Source organism: Cryptococcus neoformans, chromosome 12, assembly GCF_000149245.1.
Source record: "Cryptococcus neoformans var. grubii H99 chromosome 12, complete sequence".
NCBI classification, from domain to species: Eukaryota; Fungi; Basidiomycota; class Tremellomycetes; order Tremellales; family Cryptococcaceae; genus Cryptococcus; species Cryptococcus neoformans.
The window spans coordinates 662,530-682,381 of NC_026756.1; the positions used below are offsets into that span (position 1 = coordinate 662,530).

The following is a 19,852-nucleotide window of genomic DNA, read 5'->3' on the forward strand; positions in this document are numbered from 1 at the left end:
AACTGCTCATAACCTCCAGCATCCAGCATGTTCTGTATTCTCTGCGTAATAAATACAGTATTTTAATTGTAAATGAGTTCAAGTCCTGAAAGAAGGGCTCTGCTTCTCGACGGATGTCTGGAATTCGAAGGGAATATTTCAAATTAAAATTGCAGACAGCTCGTGGATGTCTTGGATCGTTGTCCTCGCGTTCATTTCTGAGCATCTGATGAAGAGATTCAACTCTCGGTTATTGATTTTTTTAGCTGCGTCTTCCTTCTTCTGTTCTTGCCGACTACTGTCTTCTCTATATGAACCGTATCCTACACGCTAAAGAAGAGTCTAGTAACTAAATTAAATATAATTAGAAGCCGGGCCCGAGACTGGTTCGTCTTCTCGACTCGACTAGGCTTATCACTTAGCACTTAAATGTGTGAGGATGAAGATCGTCGCGACTGACAGCAGATGACAGAGAACCAGCAGCAGATCGGCAGAAAATCTACAAAGTGTCGATCGAGGTGATGATCTCCGTGCCTAATGCTCAGCAGGGCACAACGTCATCATCACAACCACCATCCACAAGGTCTTAAATTACTTTTGAATTTGCAAAGAACATTCCCGTTATGAAGTAAAAAGGTAGCTAAACAGGTTTGTCCAGCTCCCTGCCCTCGACGATCGTCCCGTAGATCATTGGTTGACGTCATACTTAGTGCCTTTAGGATCCTAGATGCCCGGAGATCATCGAACTCCGTTGTATGGTTCTTCTATTCTCTTATTATCAGGAGTGGGAAAAAAGTAGAGAGAAATGATCAGCAGGAATCCACGAAAAAGGTACAATCCATCGATATTTCCTACTAGAGATAGTGATGAGACTTTTTCTCGAGGTATCTTACGATCTGTTCACATCAAATCTTTCTACAGCAAATCGACAAAAAACTAACGCCTGCGGCTATAAAAAGCATCAAGTGCACGCAAGAAGTAAGCTTTCATTCGAACTCTCCGTAGTTTAGTGTGGTTTAGAGCGTCAGACTGTAATTGGTTTCCAAAATCACATCTGAAAGTCGTGCGTTCGACTCGCACCGGGGAGATTCAAATTTGCCCCCGTGGCGCAATCGGTAGCGCGCACGACTCTTAACGAGTCTGCTTGAGCCGGTTATGGGCCATCAATCATTCCTTCGTCATCGTGCGGTTGCGGGTTCGAGCCCCGCCGGAGGCTTTTTATATATATCTTTTCTATCTTCTTACTGCGTTATTTTGCTATCTCTTATATATCGGTCTCACCGCCCCACAATGACAAGAAATATGGCTTGAAAGTTTTGCCACACCTTCTCAAGTTCTTGATTTCATGTATATCAAGGTAGCATATTCATATTCGGCGAATAATCCTTTCACCCTTGACGTGGATGGGAGAATTGGAGAAAGAAGATGGGCGAAGATAAAATTAGTTAGCACGTCAGTTTATTATCCATTTCTTGACCTGCTGTGCCTTCGCTTATTAAATATCTGGGGCTTTGGCAACCCGGACACTTATGCCTGCTCAGTAGATTCGGATTGAGTCGACAACCTCACGACACAATCATAAATCATTCTACCCCGCCCAATCAAACATCTGCCAATACCGTCAGAATATAGGGAATTAGCCTTCTGCTCAATTGAACAACTAACATAGAGTGTAATATATCACTCATGCCTTTCGTAGCTTACCAAACTTCAAGTAGCTGCCCTCAGTCTATCGAAGGCACAGTACTTCGCTCCTTCCAAAAACATGCAAGGAATATCCTTCAGGAGGTTGAATGATTGACTTACATCGACAGAAACCTGCATTAGAAACGGAGTATGGTAATTTAAAAGATAATTATTGGCAACTTGATACGGTGTCGAAGGATGCGTAGAATAATGAAGCCCAGAGGTTAGGTTAAAGTCCGAAGGAAGAAAGATTGGTTGATTGAAGAGCGAATGCAGCCATACAGATGTTATATAGGAACATCGCGAATCGTCCCAGAAGTGATAGCTACAGAATTTGATATAAGTAGTACATTGTTAACAAAATGCAATATAATGTAATGCCGAGAGGTACACTTAATTATCCTCAAAACGCTCTTCGATGGCACATCCAAAAGGACTCGTCTACTTCTCCTCTGTATAGCCTCTCGCGACCCCACTCCTCCCTTGCTCCAAAACACTAGGCTCGTCCATTCCATACCTTGGTTCTAATCCTTGGAATTCTCTTGACGCCAAAAAAGTACTTCCGGCCGATTCAAGCTTGGACAATGAGAAGTTTTGATTACGCAGGGTCAGGTCTTGCACACCGTCTTCCAATAGATTGTTGCTGTCTAAAGTGTGGGTGCTGTTTCCAAAGCCAAAACGCTTCTTTGTTCGCATCGTTCCGGTAATAAGTGAAAATTCGAGTGAATCGTCGTCACTGTCAGTGGTTGAAGAAGCTTGCTTGGTCTTTATTTCACGCTCTTGGGCATCTAATTGATGGGTGTCAGCATATGCACAATAAAAGCAGAATGAATCTCACATTCGAGAACTGTACCCAGGTCCAAAGTCCAATTCTCCGGTGCCCATACGTGCTCTGGGCCTTGGAGTGCCAACTCCAATTCCCAAGGTGTAATGATAGGTCTCAAAAAATCCTACATCAGCAAAATCGTCAGCTTCTTACTTCTGGTAGACGAAAGAAAACACACCTTCGAGTCAACAACACCACCTTCAGCGCAACCAACCAGCACGAAACATTCTATCTCTGCAAAGTTTGCAAGCTTTGCAGGGTTCAGCCTACCTACGCTCAGGGTGTAACTCTTCTTTTTTGCTCTTTTCAGATCCTCTCTCAGTTGTGCAAGGAGGGGCTTGGAAGACGCGAGACCGATGTTGGAAACAATAAGGCCGAATACATCGGCGGATAGCGCTTGATGGAGAGCGAAAAGACGGCGTGAGAGAAGACGAGAAGTGGTGCGGTTGAGAGGCGATACAGACTGGGAAGAAGGTGAGTAGACGAAGAGCTGTTGAGTCGTCAGATATGCAGTATCTATAATGGGTTGAGGATATGCTCACAGGATTGTTGACATGTGTCATCTGCAGATTCATACAGGATCTTCCCTCTTCACCAATATACCATAAGACACAATCATTCATTTCCAATCCCTGAGGTGGTTCTACGCTCCTGAGAGCAGATGCCTTACCCTTTTCATCCTTGAGTCCCTTCTGTGGGGCAAGAGTAGGCTTTTGAATCGAGGCAAAACTGATCGGGAGAGATGATTCCTGAGAAAATGTATCCCTGATATCATCTGTACTTCCATTAGACCACTTCGTAGAGATGGACGAAAATAATTAAAAACTCACTCGTTAGCCAATCATATGACACATCCCACACAACCACTATACCCTTCTTGCCGTCATCATCTAGTTCTTTCTTGCTCGCTGCTAACAGTGACCCCATAGCTTGCTTGACGTCTAGCTTTTGCCGGGGAAAGACGTAGTGAACAGGGAGAGCGTCCGTTCTGTTTCATCAGCTTGCAGACTCGAAGGGACCCAACCTAGCTTACGGAGTGAGACAAGCATGTCCATAATGTACTAAGAAATCGGCTGGGAGATGAAGACAACTCAAGACATCCGGACAACAGCTTCGATAGTGTTAGCCCCATTCCAAGTTACTATGCTGGAAACGACTGACTTCCCGTACGTGCTGTCGGCAAGCACGTATGCCTGAGCCCCGGTGTGCGCTATGCGAGTCTGGATGGCCCGATAGACGGAGACTGAAGACGGCAAGAGTTCATCGGGGAATTGTAAGCCAATCTGTAAGAGGCATTTGTCAGCTATGTTTTTGTCATAACATTCTCTTTTCCGTTGCAAACATCAAATGCTGATGTTCCTGGAAAAATGACTCTTTCGTATAGATGTCTCACTACTTACAGTTTTATAACCCGACTCAAGCACTCTCCTGACAGTCTCGCTCACTTCGAAAGCTTCTTCTATGCTCATTCCTTCCGCCCCATCTCCCATGCTAGATGGCCCGGCTTGGGCATTCTCCAAGATCTCTTCCAGTTCAGGATGGGACAGAGCGTGGTCTGCCGGTGTTGAAAATGCGTCCGACATATTGTTGTTCTAGCTGTTGTAAGGTGTTGAGTAGATGCTCGAAATACATGGATGGGAGGCAACTTTGCGAAAGTATTAATCAATTTGATTCCGTGGTGGAGGGCTTCAAGCCTCCTATCTCCACCACTTGACATATTTGGTTCCGTGACTGATAATAAATAGTATGTATTTCGGGCCTGCCGCCCGCCGGGGCTCCTCCTGCTGCTTGACGACTCTCGTTCCGTCCGTCTAGTCGCTGCCACGCACGCTTTCAGCGCCGGACGCAAGAGCCGGGGAGCTCGCCTCAGTCACTTCTCTGATTTTTTTCTGCTTCTCTTTACCTTTTCAATTGTATCTTTTATAAAATTATGGACATGCACCAGCAGCCGATCAGTATGTACTTAAGGGAAGAACATCTGTCTAAATTGCCATCGAAATCCCCCATTCGGCATTCCAAGCAAGTTCTTTCCGCCGTCTGATTTACTAAATCTCCAGTAGTAGGTCTGTAATCAAGGACGGTGACTTGTTTGATGAAGCTCACAGCTTGCGATTGAGACCCAAAAAGCATGCTCCTAAGGTCATCATGCATCATTTATGTGCAAACGGGCCCTGTTTAGTTTAGAGTTAGTTGCCTCTCGGCTTTCTACCTGACGCGACCACAGTCAGTTCAGAAGGCAGAGCTGCCATTCAACCTCTATTCACACAGCCTTCGGTCCACGGCCAACTGTTGGCCATGGAAATAACTCTGGTGTAAGATTTGGGATTGCACAGCGTATTGTTTCAAATCTCCCATGCTCACACGCTTACACGACGACGAAATATTTGGCCCTATTCGTCGGTCTACGGACCGTTCATCGGCAGAAGGCGTCAGTGCCTTTTTTACTCCTTCATATTTTCCCCATTAAGACGCCCTAATTGCTGAAAGGAGCAAACGGTAATAATGGTCCGTCTTTGCGATTCCTTATGTATCGTATGCTGCTACTGATAACCCTGCTCCTGTTAGAATTGTATTCAGAATATGGTCCTGACAGTTCAATACTACCTCAGTTAATAACCTTGGTGATTACTAGAAGACCAATTCGTACATTGATTCCAATAACATTGCGAGTTGCAACGGAACTGTCACGACCACGTATGGCAATGCAATCAGCACATATCGGATCATTCGACAATAATACACGAACGGCGTATCATTGAATTTGGTAGACTAAGTGAAAATTTACATGCCATCTATCTACAATCTGTTGTACTTCATTCCAGTTGACGTTAGGCCCTCCACTCGGAGATTGGCTTGTCAAAATTTTGGAGGAGAACGCAGTCGACCGTAAGCAGATGATTTTCATGCTTAACAAAGAAAACCATCGTCATAAGATTCGAAATCATGGCGATGAGGCATCATCGGATGAATATTTCGCATTTTGGCCAATCTGATGCCATTGGAATGTGAGTAAAGTGCTTCCTAATAGCGAAAACGAGTGGCTAAACACAGAGGAAACCATTTAATACATAGTTTGCAAGTTGACAAAGTGCAAATAGATACCTCATTCAACTCCCTAGTCGTCAACGGCCCTCACGAGCATTACTCTTATCAACTTTAGATATCCAGTTGTCCGCCGAACTTCCACAGTTTGCAGATACACTATTACAAATAGGAATTCGTAAGAAGTAGTAAGATGATAGACTTCAATCAGTCTAAAGGGAAATATCGAAAGATCGGTATCAGGCAGACAGACAGTGACCGAGATACATGCCTTTCCTTAAGCTCGACGCACCCTTCGACGGACATCAAGCCGTGTTTGAATGCAAAAAGTAATGTTAGGGAGGTCCTTACCGAGTAGGACTCTGGCCAATGTCAGTCGAGAGGCTTGTGTCAAGCCCTAGCCTTTCCTCTACGTTGCTAATTATTTGGACTACTCTGTCGACCGCCCTCATTATACTGCCAGTCAATCCGCTGATTGAATAAGGCCTTGTCGATTCATACCAATAACAGCCGATACATGCACGATCATTAATTCACCCTGTAACTGCTTTTCATATGTCATATGTAACAATACGGTGGTACCTTTGGTTCTGTCAGTGAACAGTCAAACGAACGAGTCATAACGAAAGTGAAGCTATATAAAAAAGAACCAGCGATCATAAGAATGACGTAAATCACCGTAAGGGATCCCGACGGGCACATTGCACCGAATAAATCGGAGATAAATAAAGCTTGTTTTAACGCCGACGGGTTCAAATTCTTTCCCATACAGTGTGTCGCCACATCTTGCAAATATCTCTTCTCTCGAGTCCATAACGCCGCATTCGCCGCGAGTCTCCGGGGCTGGGTTTGGAATTGATCAGTTTTGCGCGAACCCGTCTAAAACTTCAACCGTCAAGCTCTTTGTGCGTATACTCTATTTCTTCATACCTGCAAAACGTCTGACCACAGGACTCATTGCAGCAAAAATGCCCGCCCACATCCCCATTGTCAAGAAGCGCACAAAGCACTTCAAGAGGCACCAGTCTGACAGGTACCACGGTGTCAAGGAGAGCTGGAGGAAGCCCAAGGGTATTGACAACAGGGTGAGTATTGGGCGTTAATTATGGAAGAACGGCTGTGTTGGAAATTATGGGACAAAAGAGGGAGAAGGAAGATGCTATGGGAGACGAATGTTTTAAGGTTGCGGGTTGGAGAGGAGGAACAAGCAGAAAGCGAAGACGATGTTCGATACGGCGGTGATATTGGGAAATAGGACTCGACACTGATACAACGCTGTCTCGCAGGTTCGACGAAGGTTCAAGGGCCAGATTCCTATGCCCAAGATTGGTTACGGTTCCAACCAGAAGACCCGTCACCTCCTCCCCTCCGGCCACAAGGAGCTCCTCGTCCACAACCTTTCCGAGCTCGAGCTTTTGCTCATGCACTCTGGCAAGTACGCCGCTTCCATTGCCCACGGCGTGAGCAGCAAGAAGAGGGTCGAGATCATCGCTAGGGCTAAGGTTTTGGGTGTTAAGTGAGTGTTCTTTTGACTTCGCATTTTTCGATGTTCTGTGGATTGGAACTGACATTTTCCCGGTATCGCAGGGTCACCAACCCTGCTGCCAAGCTCAGGACCGAGGAGGCTTAATTTGGTCAACTGGGTTAGGATATGGGCGATGTATGATTTGCATGACTATTGGATATCGGAAACAGACAGCACTCAAGCTAGCGGCGCTCTTAAGGGATAATTTATAAGGACTGACAGAACACCCATTTGAAAACTAAACGCAACAATGATGGTGATGAATTATGGGTGCCGGCAGGGCCATAGCAAAAGATTTCACGCTGCTCAACACACCCTTTGTCATTTCACTTCCCACGACCTCTTTCCCAACACTGTACACGTAATATGGAGAGACTTCGACACAACGGAAAGCCTTCCATCGCTTGTTTGTCTCATGCTGTTCTCAACAGTGGAATTTTCCTCAAGAGGTTGCCCGAAGGCCAATCTGTGATGTAAGAAGCAGCTTAGGCGAATGAACTACGACGTCCAATGGACTTTCAGCAATCTGCTTTCGACGTCCTCTCATTGTTCCTAAACTGTGGAGCACAATCATATTGGGGCTTCAAGAAAGAAGTCGAGTTCACAGACTTTGATGCCCCGATTCTATTCACGTTTGCTAATAACTAAGTCAGCTTGCTAACTGCAGAACAACGGCTAAATGATACTGTCTCTTGTGCCGTCCATTCATACATCTGCAGTTTACGCGTCCCTAACGTGCGAGAGGACCTGGTATTATTGAGGATCACGCGTTCGCCATCATCGGATTATGTCGCCATATTGCCCAGATTGGCCGGTTATTTACCTACCTTACCTTTCAATATCCGAAAATACGTTACATATCACAAATACACGAAAAATACTGGAAACTCTTGGGCAGAGTTGCTTTTGATTAAAACCCTAAAAACTGACAAAAGAAACGTTTAAATGGTTTGGTTGAAAACGATATCTGGATCTGCCTTATCTCTTACTTCGTTTCTTTACTTCCGATGATCTTGTACCCAGATTGATCTTGTACCCAGATTCCCCTTCCTCATGTTGATTTCTATAGCCATCTAAAGCACCAAATATATTTGATACATTTTGACCACATCTTATCTTCCTACTCGCTGTGCTCCCCTTAAACAATTCCATTCTTATATCCGCGACACTTTGTCTGCCACCTTCAATACGTAGACCCCGAGCTCTCTCTCTCGCGTCCTCTATTATCCTATGGCGGCGTCGCCGATGCATAGGTCGAGCTTGAAATTTCGCTACTCGAACTCGGCCCTAACGGGTTAACCCAGCCCGGCCTTGAAAAAGCTCGGACAGGAGGGACATGAGGCGGTGGCGCGGCAGGGGCAATAGATGCGGGGGACGGAGATGATGGAAATATGTGTGATGGTGGTGGTAGACCTGCTATTCGCGGGGATGTGACTGTGGTCTGTGGAGGTGGGCCGGAAATATGAGGAGGGGAGATGGGAGGGTACTGGTCTGACGGCGGCTGTAGATGAGATGTGGTAGCAGAGCCAGAAGCGGAAGCGGAGGTTTGACCGTTGATGTTACTCAAAGGACTGGATCTACCACTTACTCCTCCTATTCCAGCAGTAGAAAGACCGGGCCAGGAACTTGTCGACGGCGAGCGAATAACATTGGAAGTAGTCTCGCGCGATGAATGAAAATTGGTCCAAGCAGCGCTCACCGGTCGTTTCGGTGAGACAATCGCGCTTGCTGCTATTGATGTTCTCGGTACCTGTATCGGAGCCGGGGGACCTCTCGAACTGGTTGCTGATCCAGTCTCCTCGTCCGTCTCGTCATCTGAATCAGATAAAGTCAAATCAATGATAGGAGTTGACGCTCCTGTTCTTGATCCACCGACTGAGGATGACGATCCCAGCCCTGTTATGCGGCCTGCTGGTGGGACACTCGATTTGGCAGGGGTACCGTCTCCTTCGTCATCCGAATCGATGACTTGCACCACTTTTCGTTTCAGACCCGCTCCCCCTCGGTTCGCACCATCGCCGCTGCTAGTATCATTCATATCACAAACAGACGGTTTTGTCTCGATCTCCGAGCTAAAAGAGGCAAGCGCCGAAGATGCAACTGGTGTTGATACCGCCGCGGTAGCTGATGATGGTTTCACATGTGAGGCGAGCCAAGATGCGGTACCGTATTTGTTATCTTCGGTGTGCCATTCGCCTGTGGGTTCAAGGATAACATCGTCGACCGTATCTGGGACAGCCTTGAGAATGTCCATCACGTATCTAGAACGGAGAACAAGTGGTCAGCTTACGATCCAAGTGGAGGAGGGAAAACGAGGACGCACCCATCAACAATCAGATCATCAAATCTAAGCTCTTTGCTACAATGCGGACAGAGCCATTGTGGGTGCACAGCATTACTTTCTATCCACCAAGTAGCGTCAAAGCATTGGATATGACTACATTTTGAAGAGCGGATAGGTCGTATCATACGCATGTATGAAAGCTATTTCATAAAGCGAAAGAGGAGCTGGTCAGCCTTTTGGCATGATGTGAAGGTGAAAAATGAACGTACAGGATCTTTCAGAGACATCGATGCTGTACCAGCCACAATATCATCATCATCTTCTTGTTTCTTCCTCACTACGAGAGCGAAACAGTACATTAGCATTGCTCCTTCCTATCAATGCTTGTCTTCCTAATCACTAAACATGAAAGGAACATACATTGTTCTATTGCATCTTCTGCTTTTGTTGGTTCCAGCTTATTCAGTTTTTCAAGCAGTTCTTCTTTTGTTGTCATTTCGGCAAGGACAATCTGGAAGAAAAACCTCTACAGAAGTCATCCCAATCATTCAGCTGCCCAGCATCCAGCGAGAAAAAGGAATACAACAGACCTTGGACTGAGACTTGTTCTTTCCTGTCGTCGGCCCTCGATGCCCAACATTTACACCTATTAATCTTCCTGGTACCAGCGCCACCCGCCCTCCAACCGCCACGTTGATCGGCTTATCTAAATCAAAAGGCGGGGCACTTCCAGCCTTCCCTCTCAGACCTTTCTCTTTAAACGGCAATATTGTGCCGTCGATGGATACTTCGGGATTACCAGGATATTCAATAGGGATGTTGGTAGAGGGAGGTATGTGACGGGCGTGTACGGATGTAGGGCGATAATGATCAGAGGAAGTACAGAAGAGGCGGAGTGAGTAATGCGGTGGCGTTTGAGGGGATTCCCTTTAGGCTAACGATCAGCTGACCAGGACATGAGTAGCAGTAGGCAAGGAGTAAGGGGGAGGGAATATACCTAGACGCTTTGAGCTTTTCAATAACATCGTTGGGTAGGACAAATTGTGTCCGTTTCGTCCGATAGGTGCTATGACTTTCATTGGCGCTAATATCAGGCAGCGTTTCCATAGATGTGATGGCCCGAAGCGGTTTCCACAGTGGGTTAATTTTCCAGTCTTGTAAAGCATGTTGCGGACCGTGGCTGGGAGTCGATGGAGCAGCGTGAGCTGAGGTATTGCCATACCCAACAGAATTAGAGCCAGATCCTGGTGTTGATCTGTATCCATTCAGGCCTGAGCTACTACTGTTTACACCTGCAGCACATTTTTTAGAGTTTATCAGCTTTCGCGACACCTTCCAATGCCACAAGAAGGACTCACCACTACTCCACCGCGGAACACCCCCAAATGTAGGCGGTGGCGGCGGCTGAACAGATGGATGGGTACGTATAGGCGGCGCAGGGGGAATCAGTATTGTTGTGTTCGTCCTAGGAAATGGATCCCATCCTCCCCCAACGGCCACTTCACAGTGATACCTCGCTTCGACATAGGCATCGAGATCCATCCTGGCTTTGAGGGCCATGAACGCTTCCTGGATCTTCTGAATGACATCGGCTTTTCGATCGCCGGAACGCATAAAGGGATCGCGTCTTCCATATGTTACTAGAGCAGAAGCAAATGACCGGAGTTGCGGGACGGTATGACTTGGAATCCATAAGCGGAGAAATTCCTATTGACAGTGATTTCCAGATAGTCACCAGGCTCGTCATTAGCGCTTGCAGGAATATAGGCATGAACAAGAGTACGAACATCAAAGCCTGACCAGTCAGTCTTACGGACAGGTGCTCTGTAAGTGCCAGTATGTCTCAACATTATATCTTTCGAAATGTTCTCCTTATAGAATGTCTTCCGTTCAAAATCGTCGCGACTGTTAGTTGGTCTGTCGGGCCGATCGTCTGGGTTTTGCTGCTTTAATTTCGAATATAGGTCAAACCCAATGTTGGGGTAGGTATACCTCTAGAGGCAGCCTCCCGTGGATGTTATTCTGATTATGAGAGTAAAAAAACTGAAGAAACACGGCTCGTTCGATGTTGGCTTCGTTCATTAAGCACCAACAGAGCACGAAGGTAAGGGGAAATTTGATCCCGCCACAACAACTTGACCTCAACCCTATCATCATCAAAAGTAGTTCCCAACCGTTTATCCACATGCATACATACAATCTTAACAATGACAGAAGGGAAGACTTACGAGGAAATGTCCAAAGGGGAGAGAGACGCGCATGACCAACAGCAGCGTGAGAAGGAGAAGAAGCAGCAGGCTGGTGAGTTATTACACTTCTTGGGCCAAGTGGTTTAGGTCGAAGACCAGCGGTGTTTTGATGCGAAAAGCGTAATTGTATATCAACCATTTACCACATGCTGACGTCCCATCTAATGATATGTATTGTGTTCCAGAACTACCGTACTCCTGGACACAAGAACTTGCTACAGCAACGGTGACTGTCCCTTTACCTAAAGGAACAAGAAGTAAAGACCTCGAGGTTGATATCGGGAAGCGAAAGTTAAAAGTAGGTATTTCAGTTCGCTCTAGTACCTCCAATATCTTACGATGGTGATAATATGATATCCAAGGTAAAAGAGCTCATTGAACATCCCGTTTTAGGTGAAGCTCAAGTCTTCCCCTTCATCCATATTGGAAGGCGAGCTGTATAACGATATAGTAGTGGACGATTCTTCCTGGACAATTGGTACGTATTCCCCTCAAACAGAAGTTAAGCATTGTGCAGAGGTTGACAAATATGACAGATGATGATACACTAACTATTGAGCTCGACAAACTCTCGTAAGTTATTCGCCTCGTCTCGTAAGGCACACCTATCAACTAAGCCCCCACTTCCCTTCCCGAAAGATTCCATATCGGCACTCCTCAGTGGTGGCCTCACATCCTCACCCACCACCCAACTATTGACACCACCAAGATCAACCCTACTCCTTCGTCCCTTTCTGACCTGGACCCCAAGACGAGGGGGATGGTAGAGAAGATGATGTGGGATAACCAACAAAAAGCATTGGGTAAACCGACAGTTGATGAAAGGAAGAGGGAAGAAGTGATGAAGAAGTTTATGGCGGAACACCCGGAGATGGACTTTAGTAAAGCGAAGATTGGTTAAAGGTACCAAGTGCAAGTACGGTATGCAGCATAGCTTTGTGACTTCCTTTCATGCAAACGGAAAGTGTAACGAGCCTTCCTTTCATTTACTCCTATTAAAAAAAATATCTGAATATCATTGGAATCTTGAACATGCGCTACGCGATATCGTAGTTACATGACCAATAACCATTGCGGGGAGATGGGAAAATGTACTTAGAAAAGGCACTTAGTGAAGCTATCCTCATCGTCTTTATTGCTTTTGGCCTTATCATCGCCAGTGCCTCGCCTTCGGCTCCTGCCCCTTCACTTTCCTCGGGACCTGACCCTAGGCCGTCGTCGGCTTCGGCATCAAAGCCGAAATCAAAGAGTAATGAATCCAAGAGAGAGAGAGAGAGAGAGAAGGAAAAAGACAAAAAGAAGGAGAAAGACAAAAAAGAGCGAGATAATAAGGAGGAAACAAAGAAGAAAGATGGTGAACCCAAATCATCACGATCAAAAAAGCCGTCTTCTCCTTCATCCACAGGTTCGTCTCCTGTCTCAGAATGCGGATAGCGGGACGAGCAGTCACTCACCGTCGTTATCAGAAACAGAACCATCTTCAGCGTCAACATTAGCGGCAGAAACGGGTTCGGAAGATAATCCTGCACCCTTGATGTCTACGAGCGATACAAGTAGTGATACCTCCGATCCCACTCCCTCATTCAGCTCCAGCGATAGTAGTAGTGGGAGCGATAGTGGCAATGACAGAACAGACACGACAACGTTTCATGGGAGGTTGGCAGATGATGTGGAGTTGAAGGTAAAGTCAGATGAGCCGTTTAGGATTAGATACCATGGATGAGTCGCTTGAGTATCTTGGGGCCGGATAGGGGAGTGGGTAAATACGGATAAGAAAGGGATACGGCGAGAACATCCTGTAGAATCGATGTCGCGGATTTTGAAAGTCATCTACGATGGTTTAGCACTTGAACGAGGAGCGGACCTAAGGATTGTGAAGCTCATTGGCGAGAGGTTCCTCAAGAACTACCACGCCGAATTCTAGCCACCTGATGATATGAGCCCTATGCAGTATGCATCAAACGTTCTCCCATTATCGTCTCCAAAAAAGTCTATTCGTCGCTCAAAGGCTCGAAGTATCGCCATTGTCCCGGATGAGGTTCCTCCACGAGCCCTTCCCAACTGCGCCTCACCCAATCAGCACAGTCTCTTTCACACCAAGCAATACAATGCCACTAAACTCACGACTTCCAGTCCTTCATCTTCACAACCAAACCCTCCTCACTCTTCGCCTCCTCGATAACAATCTCGACAATCGATCCCAATTCGTTCTCCACCTTCTCAACGTCTCCCTGGGCCTTTTCAACAATGGCCAGTCGGTGCTTGGTGAGCGCTTCGGCGGCTTGCCTGTAGACAGACGCAGCAGGAAGTTGGGAAAGTGAGCTGAGGGTCGAAGTGTAGATTGACGTGAGAGCCGGCAAAGGGTCAGGGTGGACTGCGAGACCAGTGATGTTTGTGCTGGCTTTTAACGGCCTAATATGTGTCAGTTAGGAATCTGTTAGAGTGATACTCACCTGATGGCGGAGAGAACTACGCGACTTGCTCTGAACATGTTTGATCTGTCGTGAAAATATAGTTTTGTGGAGAGGATAGCGATGTCGCTCAATCTCGAACAGCTTATTGGGCGAAATAATATTACGTAATATGGCTTACTGAGATTATGTAACAGCTGTTTTCTAATATGAATGTCTCGCATAAAATGATACTCACCTTCGGGTTACGTAGAGGAGTTGCAAACAACATGCACAAGATGGTCATTAATATTCCTACAAGGCCTTTTTAAGTATTATTGCAGGATTTGAGTCAACGCCGTAGTGACTGGTAGAAGCTCATAATAGCAGAAAACGCAGAAACGCTATAGACACGGACCTCTTCCTTGTAAGAAGGTGGTTCTTTTTGGTAATACCTGGATATTATATGGCCCCAGTCTCCGGTCTATTATGTTATGCATGAGTGCTGTAAAAAAGAAACAATTTATGTCGCTGCAGCCCGTGTAAGGCGTGTTCATTGACTGTCAAGGTCACGAACCCACAAAGATCGGGACAAAACTCAGTAGGTTTGGAAATGCACAATCTTTTACTTACGCGTCCGTCCGTCGGTTGATGTCACCTTGCGCGTCGCGTCCATTTCCACAAAATATTCGTTGGAGTTTTGAGTCTATGTATCTCAATCTCCTCACAAATTATCTTCTTAACAGTCGATCAAGAGCGAACCATATTTCGCCCTATGATTTGTATACGCAAACGGTGGCAGTGAGAAAATATGGACTCGTCTCCTCCGCCGCCCTCATTCCTGGTTCCGACGCCGCGCAATGAACAAGGATTGTCTTTTCCAGGCTCATTAAAGCTCAATGACAGGGTCGGCAATGACGGAGAAGAGGGAGAAGTGTCTATGTATGTAAGGCTGTTCGATGGTTAGTCTATATATCATTGTAACTACTTCCACATTCAGCTGTATAATGTGATAACAAACGCAGAAATGATTAAGACGGTGCTCGATCGAGAATCGTACCTGTTTACTCAGAGAGAAATATGGGTGCTGAATTACATTCTCGACTTGCCCTGTAAGTCCAAAATATCATGTCCAGAAGAGTACTTACGTTCAAGCAGATGAACCCCGCTATCTCCTTACCCGTTTATTGCTTCGTCGTCCTTCGCGAGTCCACACCTACACCTCATTGGTCGCGTCATACTCGTCCGAAATCGGAGAGGAAGGAATAAAAATGGCTATGAAGACCCTCGCTCGACGTTTGGCAGTACCAAAGGATATTGTAAACTCTGACCCAGATCCTCTCCCAGGGGCTCCTATTGCAAGTTCTTCTAGACCTGGACCATCGTCATTGTCCGCGAAAGCTGAGGGAAAGCGGCCTGCAAACGCGCTTTGGGAGAATAAACCATGGGCAGATTCACCGTCCGGGCTGACGGAAGTTCAGGAGAGGGCCGATCCTGAGCTGGCTGCTGCACTCAAAGAAAGCTACTGGGCGTTCAAAGTCGGAAGGGTCAGTGTTGATTCAGATGATGAGGGCGATAGTTTGCCAGCAGAGAGAAAGAGATCTGAATCAGTTTCAACGTTTGTTTCCACGCGTACTGTATCAAGACAGTCGAGCGGGATTCCAACAACACCATCTATGGTGTTTTCCTTGACACCAGAATCACCTCCACCAGTGTCCTTTCTTGCCGAAGACGAAAAGTCAATCTCATTAGACGATCTCATGACTTGCATGTCGCTCGACCAACTTCGAAAAGTCGCCAAAAGCCGCAAACTTGCTGCTTCATCCTTATTGACTCGGGAGTCCACGTTGAATGCATTGAGGAACATAGCGAAGCAACAGACCGTGTTAGGATTTGCACCAATGAAAGGCAAAGCTACTGCCCCTGTTCAAGAACAAGGAAAGCAGACAACCCTCTCTTTTGCTCCGAGACCCACGCAAACTTCGGAGTCGTTACTGACGACTCAAATGCTGTCTTCATTCGGTGGTTCAGCCATCCGCCTCACACCGTCCCTCCATTCACTCATTTCCCGAGTTAACCTCATCTTCTCCCGCACTCCTCCAATCGCCTCAGATACCGCAAGTCTCATGCTTCCCTCCATCCTTGTCACATCAAATAAAAGGCGATATCCCAATTACGGACTGCCAACACGATCAAAGATCTGGGAAGACCGAGATGAATTATTAGTCTGGGAAAGGGCAGTAGTCTGGGAAGCGACTGTCACTGAAGCTTTAGGGGAGACGTGGGACCAGGCGCGCAAGACTCCAAATGCTGCACCCATTCCGGGCTCAATATCCGGTACGGGGTGGGTGAATAGGAAGGAAGGGGCCAAGGTTGTGAGGAAGATTTGGGAAGGGACGTGGGATGTTTGGAAAGAGATGGTTGACGGGGATAAGGGCAAGGAAGTGGATGTGAGTAAAGAGGAAGGCGGTCTTGTTGGCGATCGGTTCCAAATTGGTAAGTTTTAATCATCATGTTCTGTTCCTTGATTCTAACAAATAGAGCAGGCCATGTTCTTACCAGAATAGTGTACAAAGTGAGTTCGACTCCCATTTGTTCAAACATGTGCTTACGAATACTAGGGCGCGGAGGCTCTAGGTATACTTCATGAATATGATAACGAGTGTATGGTTCTTCGCGCTCTCCTTGCCCAACGGCGATGGAGACGTGGTAAACGAGGGTATGTTTCTGTATCAGACTTATTTCAGACAAACCTGCCAAAAACAAACCTGACAAAAAGCGCAGAGCATGGTACAACCGCTTAGCCTTAGTTCTGATGAATCACTATAATTCCTCGCCGGCCGAGAAAGAAGAAAAGCTACGGGAGGCTACCCAAGTGTGTATAGACGGGCTATTGGACGAAGCTACTCATCTGAGTAAGACCTTCTTAAGCTTAATCTCTACAAGTAGCTAACAATATTACAGTCTACCGACCTGCGCTTTCTCGACGTCTTACAAGACTAGAGAACAAGCTCAATCTCCCGTCAGACGAACGGCATATCTCTTATGCTTCATTGCTTATTTGTGAGACTCGTGAACTCAACGCAGTGAGGTTACCAGAAAACAGAGGTGCGGTCAGAGCGAAACCTTGGTTTGGGTCTGTGACTAAAGAGGAAGAAGACGGCGAAGGGACAGGGGGAAAGGACAAATTGGTTGGCAAGAGTTTGTGGATGGGGAAGGAAGGGGAAATAGGCGTTGAACAATGGGTGTTGGAGTGGTGGGGGAAGAAGGGTTATAAAGGGTGAGCCCGGCCTTCTACTCCCTTTTCGTGCAAGTGTTCATGTATTTTATAGGTATCACTCTGAATCTTCCATCCTCACGACTCTCTTCACCCTCCTTATCTGGCCAGTCCTCTTCCACCCCTTTCCAGGAGCATTCGAAACGTCCTATCAAACCGCCCCACTCGATCTCGGCGAGGACACATTTGCACCCTCCCGCAGAAAACTACTTGAGGACCGGCTATCTGAAATAAGCAAAACAAAACGAGCACTCGAGTTGTTGAGGGAGGTTGACGATCGAGAGCGACCAAGAGGTACTTGGGCCGTGGGAGTGGATTGGGGATATGAGAAGGAGGATTTGGAGGAGATTTTGGAGTGTTTGGGTGGAAAGGCGTTAAGCGGAGTGTGTAGAATGCTGGCTGAGGAGTACAGGCATCGAGCGAGCGGAGTGCCAGATCTGATGTAAGTTTCAGAATATCTCAATGTATTGAGATGTCGTTAACGCGATTCCTTAAAGTGTCTGGAATCCAGAGACGAAAGATGCCAGGTTTGTAGAAGTCAAAGGACCTGGGGATAGTCTGTCTGAAACCCAAAAGGTGCGTCTTACAATGTCTAAATGGCAATAGTGTTGACATCTTATCTGTAGATCTGGATCGATGTGCTGCTTTCATCAGGTATTCAAGTTGAAGTATGCCGAGTCAAGGCAGTCTCACCTACCGCTGCGCAACTCCAGTCCTTGGAGAAGAAGCGCAAAACCTCTCCGGCATTGAATACCAGTTCCAATTCTACTGAAGTAAAACGGCTCAAGAGACGGTCAGCAACGTCAACTGCATCGGCATACGTGAAGACAGACGAAGGCGAGTATGTCAAAGCCGACGATGTGGTAGAGCTAGATGAGGAAGATGACGGATGGGAGAGGAGAGACGAAATGCGGTTTGAAAGCGGTATAGAGAGGAGGGAGGGAAGGTTGGAGTAATTGGATCATAATGGAAGTCTAGCCATGGCGGATAAGAAACTTTACCATATGGCGTGGCCTGCCGATTCTATTTGTAATCTTATCTCCGACTGCCATGTTGACGGAAAGAAGAGAAGGAAGGAATAGAAAGGCCCGGTAGTATTTAGATGTTGGTGAGTTGTGGAGTTCCAGTCAGGACAATAAAGGAGTCAGTCCTCATCAATCAGATCAAAGCGATGGCAGCTCTAAAACTCGGGCAGGCAATAATAGTTTGCGAATCTGTCAGGAAAAACAGGTGATGTCTTTATTATATCTTTCTGCATGCACATCTCATCTTTTACAGTTCGCATTCCAAGCGCATAAGCGCTTGGCCAACAGCTTTTCCCGCGTTTTAGGCTGTTTTTAGACGAAATTTGTAGAAGTTTTGATTGAAACGTACCAAACTCGGGATGTCTTCAAAGTTCATCTCCGGTCATTTACGCAAGGACTTCATCCCTCCTGTTCTATTTGCTGCTTCGTCGCCGGTTTCAGCGGCCCTTTCACGAATATTCACCACTTGGGCCCCCTCAAACTTAATCAGCGAGGCCTTCCTTGTCTCAACCAAAAGGTTATGGAGAATTATGCAAGCTTAAGTGATCAGGCAGCCTCATTCGTTTCTTGTATGGCAAGTAGAATGAGAGCGTTGTAGGATTTGCCACTATTTTTGAGGATACCAAGAGTTTCCTCAATCATCACTTGAGCTTTGGCACGTTTATGATTGAGGTAAGCCTGAAACGAGATGAGTCAGCTGAAGTTCTGGTGGGAAATAACTTGGATCCGACAATGGGAACATGCCTCCACTCTCTCGCGATTGGGTAGAGATATGACTGTGATGAATTTACAGCAGCATCGTTCAACACAAATTCCCTCGAAGAGAAGAATTCATCAGGATTTTTTGGGAATGTGAGAGATCTTGGGCCATCTGGTCCTTGGCAGCCGCAGACGAGAAGCTGAACCTAAGCGTTTTTAAATCTCATCAGGTGATCCATACTGCGATTACTCTGACAATTATACTTCTCCTTGCATCTTAGCCGCCTTTTCGCGTCCAATTGATGGTATTTGACGCGAAACATGATACTCGACGCAAGACAATCTCAGTTCCATCGATGAAGCCGATGCATGACGGCATGCGACGGCGTTCAGTTTCTGAGATGAACTTGATGTCAATTGCTTCTGACGTCAAAATGATGTCGAATGAAAGCCACGTTTGCCAGCCAGTTCTTCGCCTGTGATTTGTCTTCTGAAGTCGTGACACGTGATGAGCATTAAGGGACTTCACCGTCTTTACAACTGATGGCCGCATCTTGAGGACATGTAATCAAACGTCTCCTGCCACTTGGATGTATGTGGTTGATCGATTCGCTCGATTTGTGAATGTGAGCATATCCTACTGCTAAGTTGCCCTGGAGCTAGAGGAAGGACTTCGAAGTAGTAGGTGGTTGCGTGAGGAGAGTAGAAGTCGTAGTCAAAGAAGATTGAAGAATAGATGGCAGGTCGTCACTTGGTAACAAAATCTATCAACTCAGGCTTATATACCTTTTTTCCTTTGCCATCCGTCCAGCGGACTCGCACTACGAACAAGACGAATGTCACGGGCATCACGTCAGTCAGCGTAGCTTC

General features: G+C 46.5%; 7 protein-coding genes and 4 non-coding genes; 7 read left to right on the forward strand and 4 right to left on the reverse strand.

The window, feature by feature from the left end:
• The first annotated feature begins 224 nt into the window (after positions 1-224).
• On the forward strand, positions 225-1,980 carry CNAG_13085. XR_001046365.1 has 3 exons: positions 225-627; positions 690-1,431; positions 1,521-1,980. It is a non-coding gene; the product is annotated as a hypothetical RNA (non-coding RNA).
• CNAG_10137 lies at positions 975-1,067 on the forward strand. Its single transcript has one exon. It is a non-coding gene; the product is annotated as a tRNA-Tyr (tRNA).
• Positions 1,077-1,195, forward strand: CNAG_10138. The gene has a single exon. It is a non-coding gene; the product is annotated as a tRNA-Lys (tRNA).
• CNAG_06221 (diphthamide biosynthesis protein 2) lies at positions 1,510-4,141 on the reverse strand. XM_012197823.1 has 9 exons: positions 3,892-4,141; positions 3,653-3,774; positions 3,525-3,602; positions 3,322-3,479; positions 3,034-3,266; positions 2,670-2,981; positions 2,504-2,615; positions 1,786-2,453; positions 1,510-1,588 (listed from the first exon to the last, which is right to left on the reverse strand). The coding sequence occupies exons 1-8, from the start codon at positions 4,072-4,074 to the stop codon at positions 2,107-2,109; spliced, it is 1,545 nt and encodes a 514-aa protein (XP_012053213.1). The 5' UTR covers positions 4,075-4,141; the 3' UTR covers positions 1,510-1,588; positions 1,786-2,106.
• Positions 4,142-6,361: 2,220 nt separating this feature from the next.
• On the forward strand, positions 6,362-7,374 carry CNAG_06222 (large subunit ribosomal protein L32e). XM_012197824.1 has 4 exons: positions 6,362-6,438; positions 6,497-6,618; positions 6,820-7,049; positions 7,121-7,374. Exons 2-4 carry the CDS (start codon positions 6,502-6,504, stop codon positions 7,161-7,163), a joined length of 390 nt encoding a protein of 129 aa, XP_012053214.1. The 5' UTR covers positions 6,362-6,438; positions 6,497-6,501; the 3' UTR covers positions 7,164-7,374.
• A 431-nt stretch (positions 7,375-7,805) lies between these two features.
• Positions 7,806-11,404, reverse strand: CNAG_06223 (E3 SUMO-protein ligase PIAS1). XM_012197825.1 has 8 exons: positions 11,130-11,404; positions 10,701-11,049; positions 10,340-10,634; positions 9,933-10,269; positions 9,763-9,868; positions 9,612-9,679; positions 9,382-9,542; positions 7,806-9,319 (listed from the first exon to the last, which is right to left on the reverse strand). The coding sequence occupies exons 1-8, from the start codon at positions 11,190-11,192 to the stop codon at positions 8,287-8,289; spliced, it is 2,412 nt and encodes an 803-aa protein (XP_012053215.1). The 5' UTR covers positions 11,193-11,404; the 3' UTR covers positions 7,806-8,286.
• A 63-nt stretch (positions 11,405-11,467) lies between these two features.
• CNAG_06224 (nuclear movement protein nudC) lies at positions 11,468-12,566 on the forward strand. XM_012197826.1 has 5 exons: positions 11,468-11,643; positions 11,777-11,889; positions 11,985-12,069; positions 12,128-12,164; positions 12,231-12,566. Exons 1-5 carry the CDS (start codon positions 11,550-11,552, stop codon positions 12,490-12,492), a joined length of 591 nt encoding a protein of 196 aa, XP_012053216.1. The 5' UTR covers positions 11,468-11,549; the 3' UTR covers positions 12,493-12,566.
• Positions 12,567-12,680: 114 nt separating this feature from the next.
• Positions 12,681-13,805, forward strand: CNAG_06225 (hypothetical protein; the record flags this gene model as incomplete). XM_012197827.1 has 2 exons in its annotated part: positions 12,681-12,996; positions 13,058-13,805. 2 exons carry the CDS (start codon positions 12,681-12,683, stop codon positions 13,312-13,314), a joined length of 573 nt encoding a protein of 190 aa, XP_012053217.1. The 3' UTR covers positions 13,315-13,805.
• CNAG_06226 (NADH dehydrogenase (ubiquinone) 1 alpha subcomplex 5) lies at positions 13,247-14,128 on the reverse strand. XM_012197828.1 has 3 exons: positions 14,045-14,128; positions 13,716-14,003; positions 13,247-13,652 (listed from the first exon to the last, which is right to left on the reverse strand). The coding sequence occupies exons 1-3, from the start codon at positions 14,080-14,082 to the stop codon at positions 13,583-13,585; spliced, it is 396 nt and encodes a 131-aa protein (XP_012053218.1). The 5' UTR covers positions 14,083-14,128; the 3' UTR covers positions 13,247-13,582.
• A 506-nt stretch (positions 14,129-14,634) lies between these two features.
• Positions 14,635-19,263, forward strand: CNAG_06227 (fanconi-associated nuclease 1). XM_012197662.1 has 11 exons: positions 14,635-14,943; positions 15,007-15,093; positions 15,140-16,477; positions 16,528-16,556; positions 16,603-16,700; positions 16,766-16,896; positions 16,946-17,261; positions 17,314-17,700; positions 17,756-17,834; positions 17,885-19,135; positions 19,213-19,263. The coding sequence occupies exons 1-10, from the start codon at positions 14,793-14,795 to the stop codon at positions 18,212-18,214; spliced, it is 2,946 nt and encodes a 981-aa protein (XP_012053052.1). The 5' UTR covers positions 14,635-14,792; the 3' UTR covers positions 18,215-19,135; positions 19,213-19,263.
• Positions 18,517-19,290, reverse strand: CNAG_13086. The gene is made up of 2 exons (XR_001046317.1): positions 19,015-19,290; positions 18,517-18,961 (listed from the first exon to the last, which is right to left on the reverse strand). It is a non-coding gene; the product is annotated as a hypothetical RNA (non-coding RNA).
• Between the last annotated feature and the right edge of the window lie 562 nt (positions 19,291-19,852).

Excerpts from the sequence above, each read along its gene's own strand:
- CNAG_06221 (XM_012197823.1), bottom strand. The coding sequence starts at position 4,074 with ATGTCGGACGCATTTTCAACACCGGCAGACCACGCTCTGTCCCATCCT. Across the intron at positions 3,267-3,321 it reads GTCATATGATTGGCTAACGA|ATGATATCAGGGATACATTT; the intron begins GTGAGTTTTTAA and ends ATGGAAGTACAG. Across the intron at positions 2,616-2,669 it reads GTGGTGTTGTTGACTCGAAG|GATTTTTTGAGACCTATCAT; the intron begins GTGTGTTTTCTT and ends TTGCTGATGTAG.
- CNAG_06222 (XM_012197824.1), top strand. The coding sequence starts at position 6,502 with ATGCCCGCCCACATCCCCATTGTCAAGAAGCGCACAAAGCACTTCAAG. Across the intron at positions 6,619-6,819 it reads CCAAGGGTATTGACAACAGG|GTTCGACGAAGGTTCAAGGG; the intron begins GTGAGTATTGGG and ends GCTGTCTCGCAG. Across the intron at positions 7,050-7,120 it reads GCTAAGGTTTTGGGTGTTAA|GGTCACCAACCCTGCTGCCA; the intron begins GTGAGTGTTCTT and ends CCGGTATCGCAG.
- CNAG_06223 (XM_012197825.1), bottom strand. The coding sequence starts at position 11,192 with ATGTTGAGACATACTGGCACTTACAGAGCACCTGTCCGTAAGACTGAC. Across the intron at positions 9,543-9,611 it reads CGATGTCTCTGAAAGATCCT|CTTTCATACATGCGTATGAT; the intron begins GTACGTTCATTT and ends TTTATGAAATAG. Across the intron at positions 9,320-9,381 it reads GATGATCTGATTGTTGATGG|ATACGTGATGGACATTCTCA; the intron begins GTGCGTCCTCGT and ends TCTCCGTTCTAG.
- CNAG_06224 (XM_012197826.1), top strand. The coding sequence starts at position 11,550 with ATGACAGAAGGGAAGACTTACGAGGAAATGTCCAAAGGGGAGAGAGAC. Across the intron at positions 11,890-11,984 it reads TCGGGAAGCGAAAGTTAAAA|GTGAAGCTCAAGTCTTCCCC; the intron begins GTAGGTATTTCA and ends ATCCCGTTTTAG. Across the intron at positions 12,165-12,230 it reads ATTGAGCTCGACAAACTCTC|ATTCCATATCGGCACTCCTC; the intron begins GTAAGTTATTCG and ends CCTTCCCGAAAG.
- CNAG_06226 (XM_012197828.1), bottom strand. The coding sequence starts at position 14,082 with ATGTTCAGAGCAAGTCGCGTAGTTCTCTCCGCCATCAG. Across the intron at positions 14,004-14,044 it reads GTAGTTCTCTCCGCCATCAG|GCCGTTAAAAGCCAGCACAA; the intron begins GTGAGTATCACT and ends GACACATATTAG. Across the intron at positions 13,653-13,715 it reads AAGATGAAGGACTGGAAGTC|TTGGGAAGGGCTCGTGGAGG; the intron begins GTGAGTTTAGTG and ends GGTGAGGCGCAG.
- CNAG_06227 (XM_012197662.1), top strand. The coding sequence starts at position 14,793 with ATGGACTCGTCTCCTCCGCCGCCCTCATTCCTGGTTCCGACGCCGCGC. Across the intron at positions 15,094-15,139 it reads TTACATTCTCGACTTGCCCT|ATGAACCCCGCTATCTCCTT; the intron begins GTAAGTCCAAAA and ends ACGTTCAAGCAG. Across the intron at positions 16,478-16,527 it reads TGGCGATCGGTTCCAAATTG|GCCATGTTCTTACCAGAATA; the intron begins GTAAGTTTTAAT and ends CAAATAGAGCAG.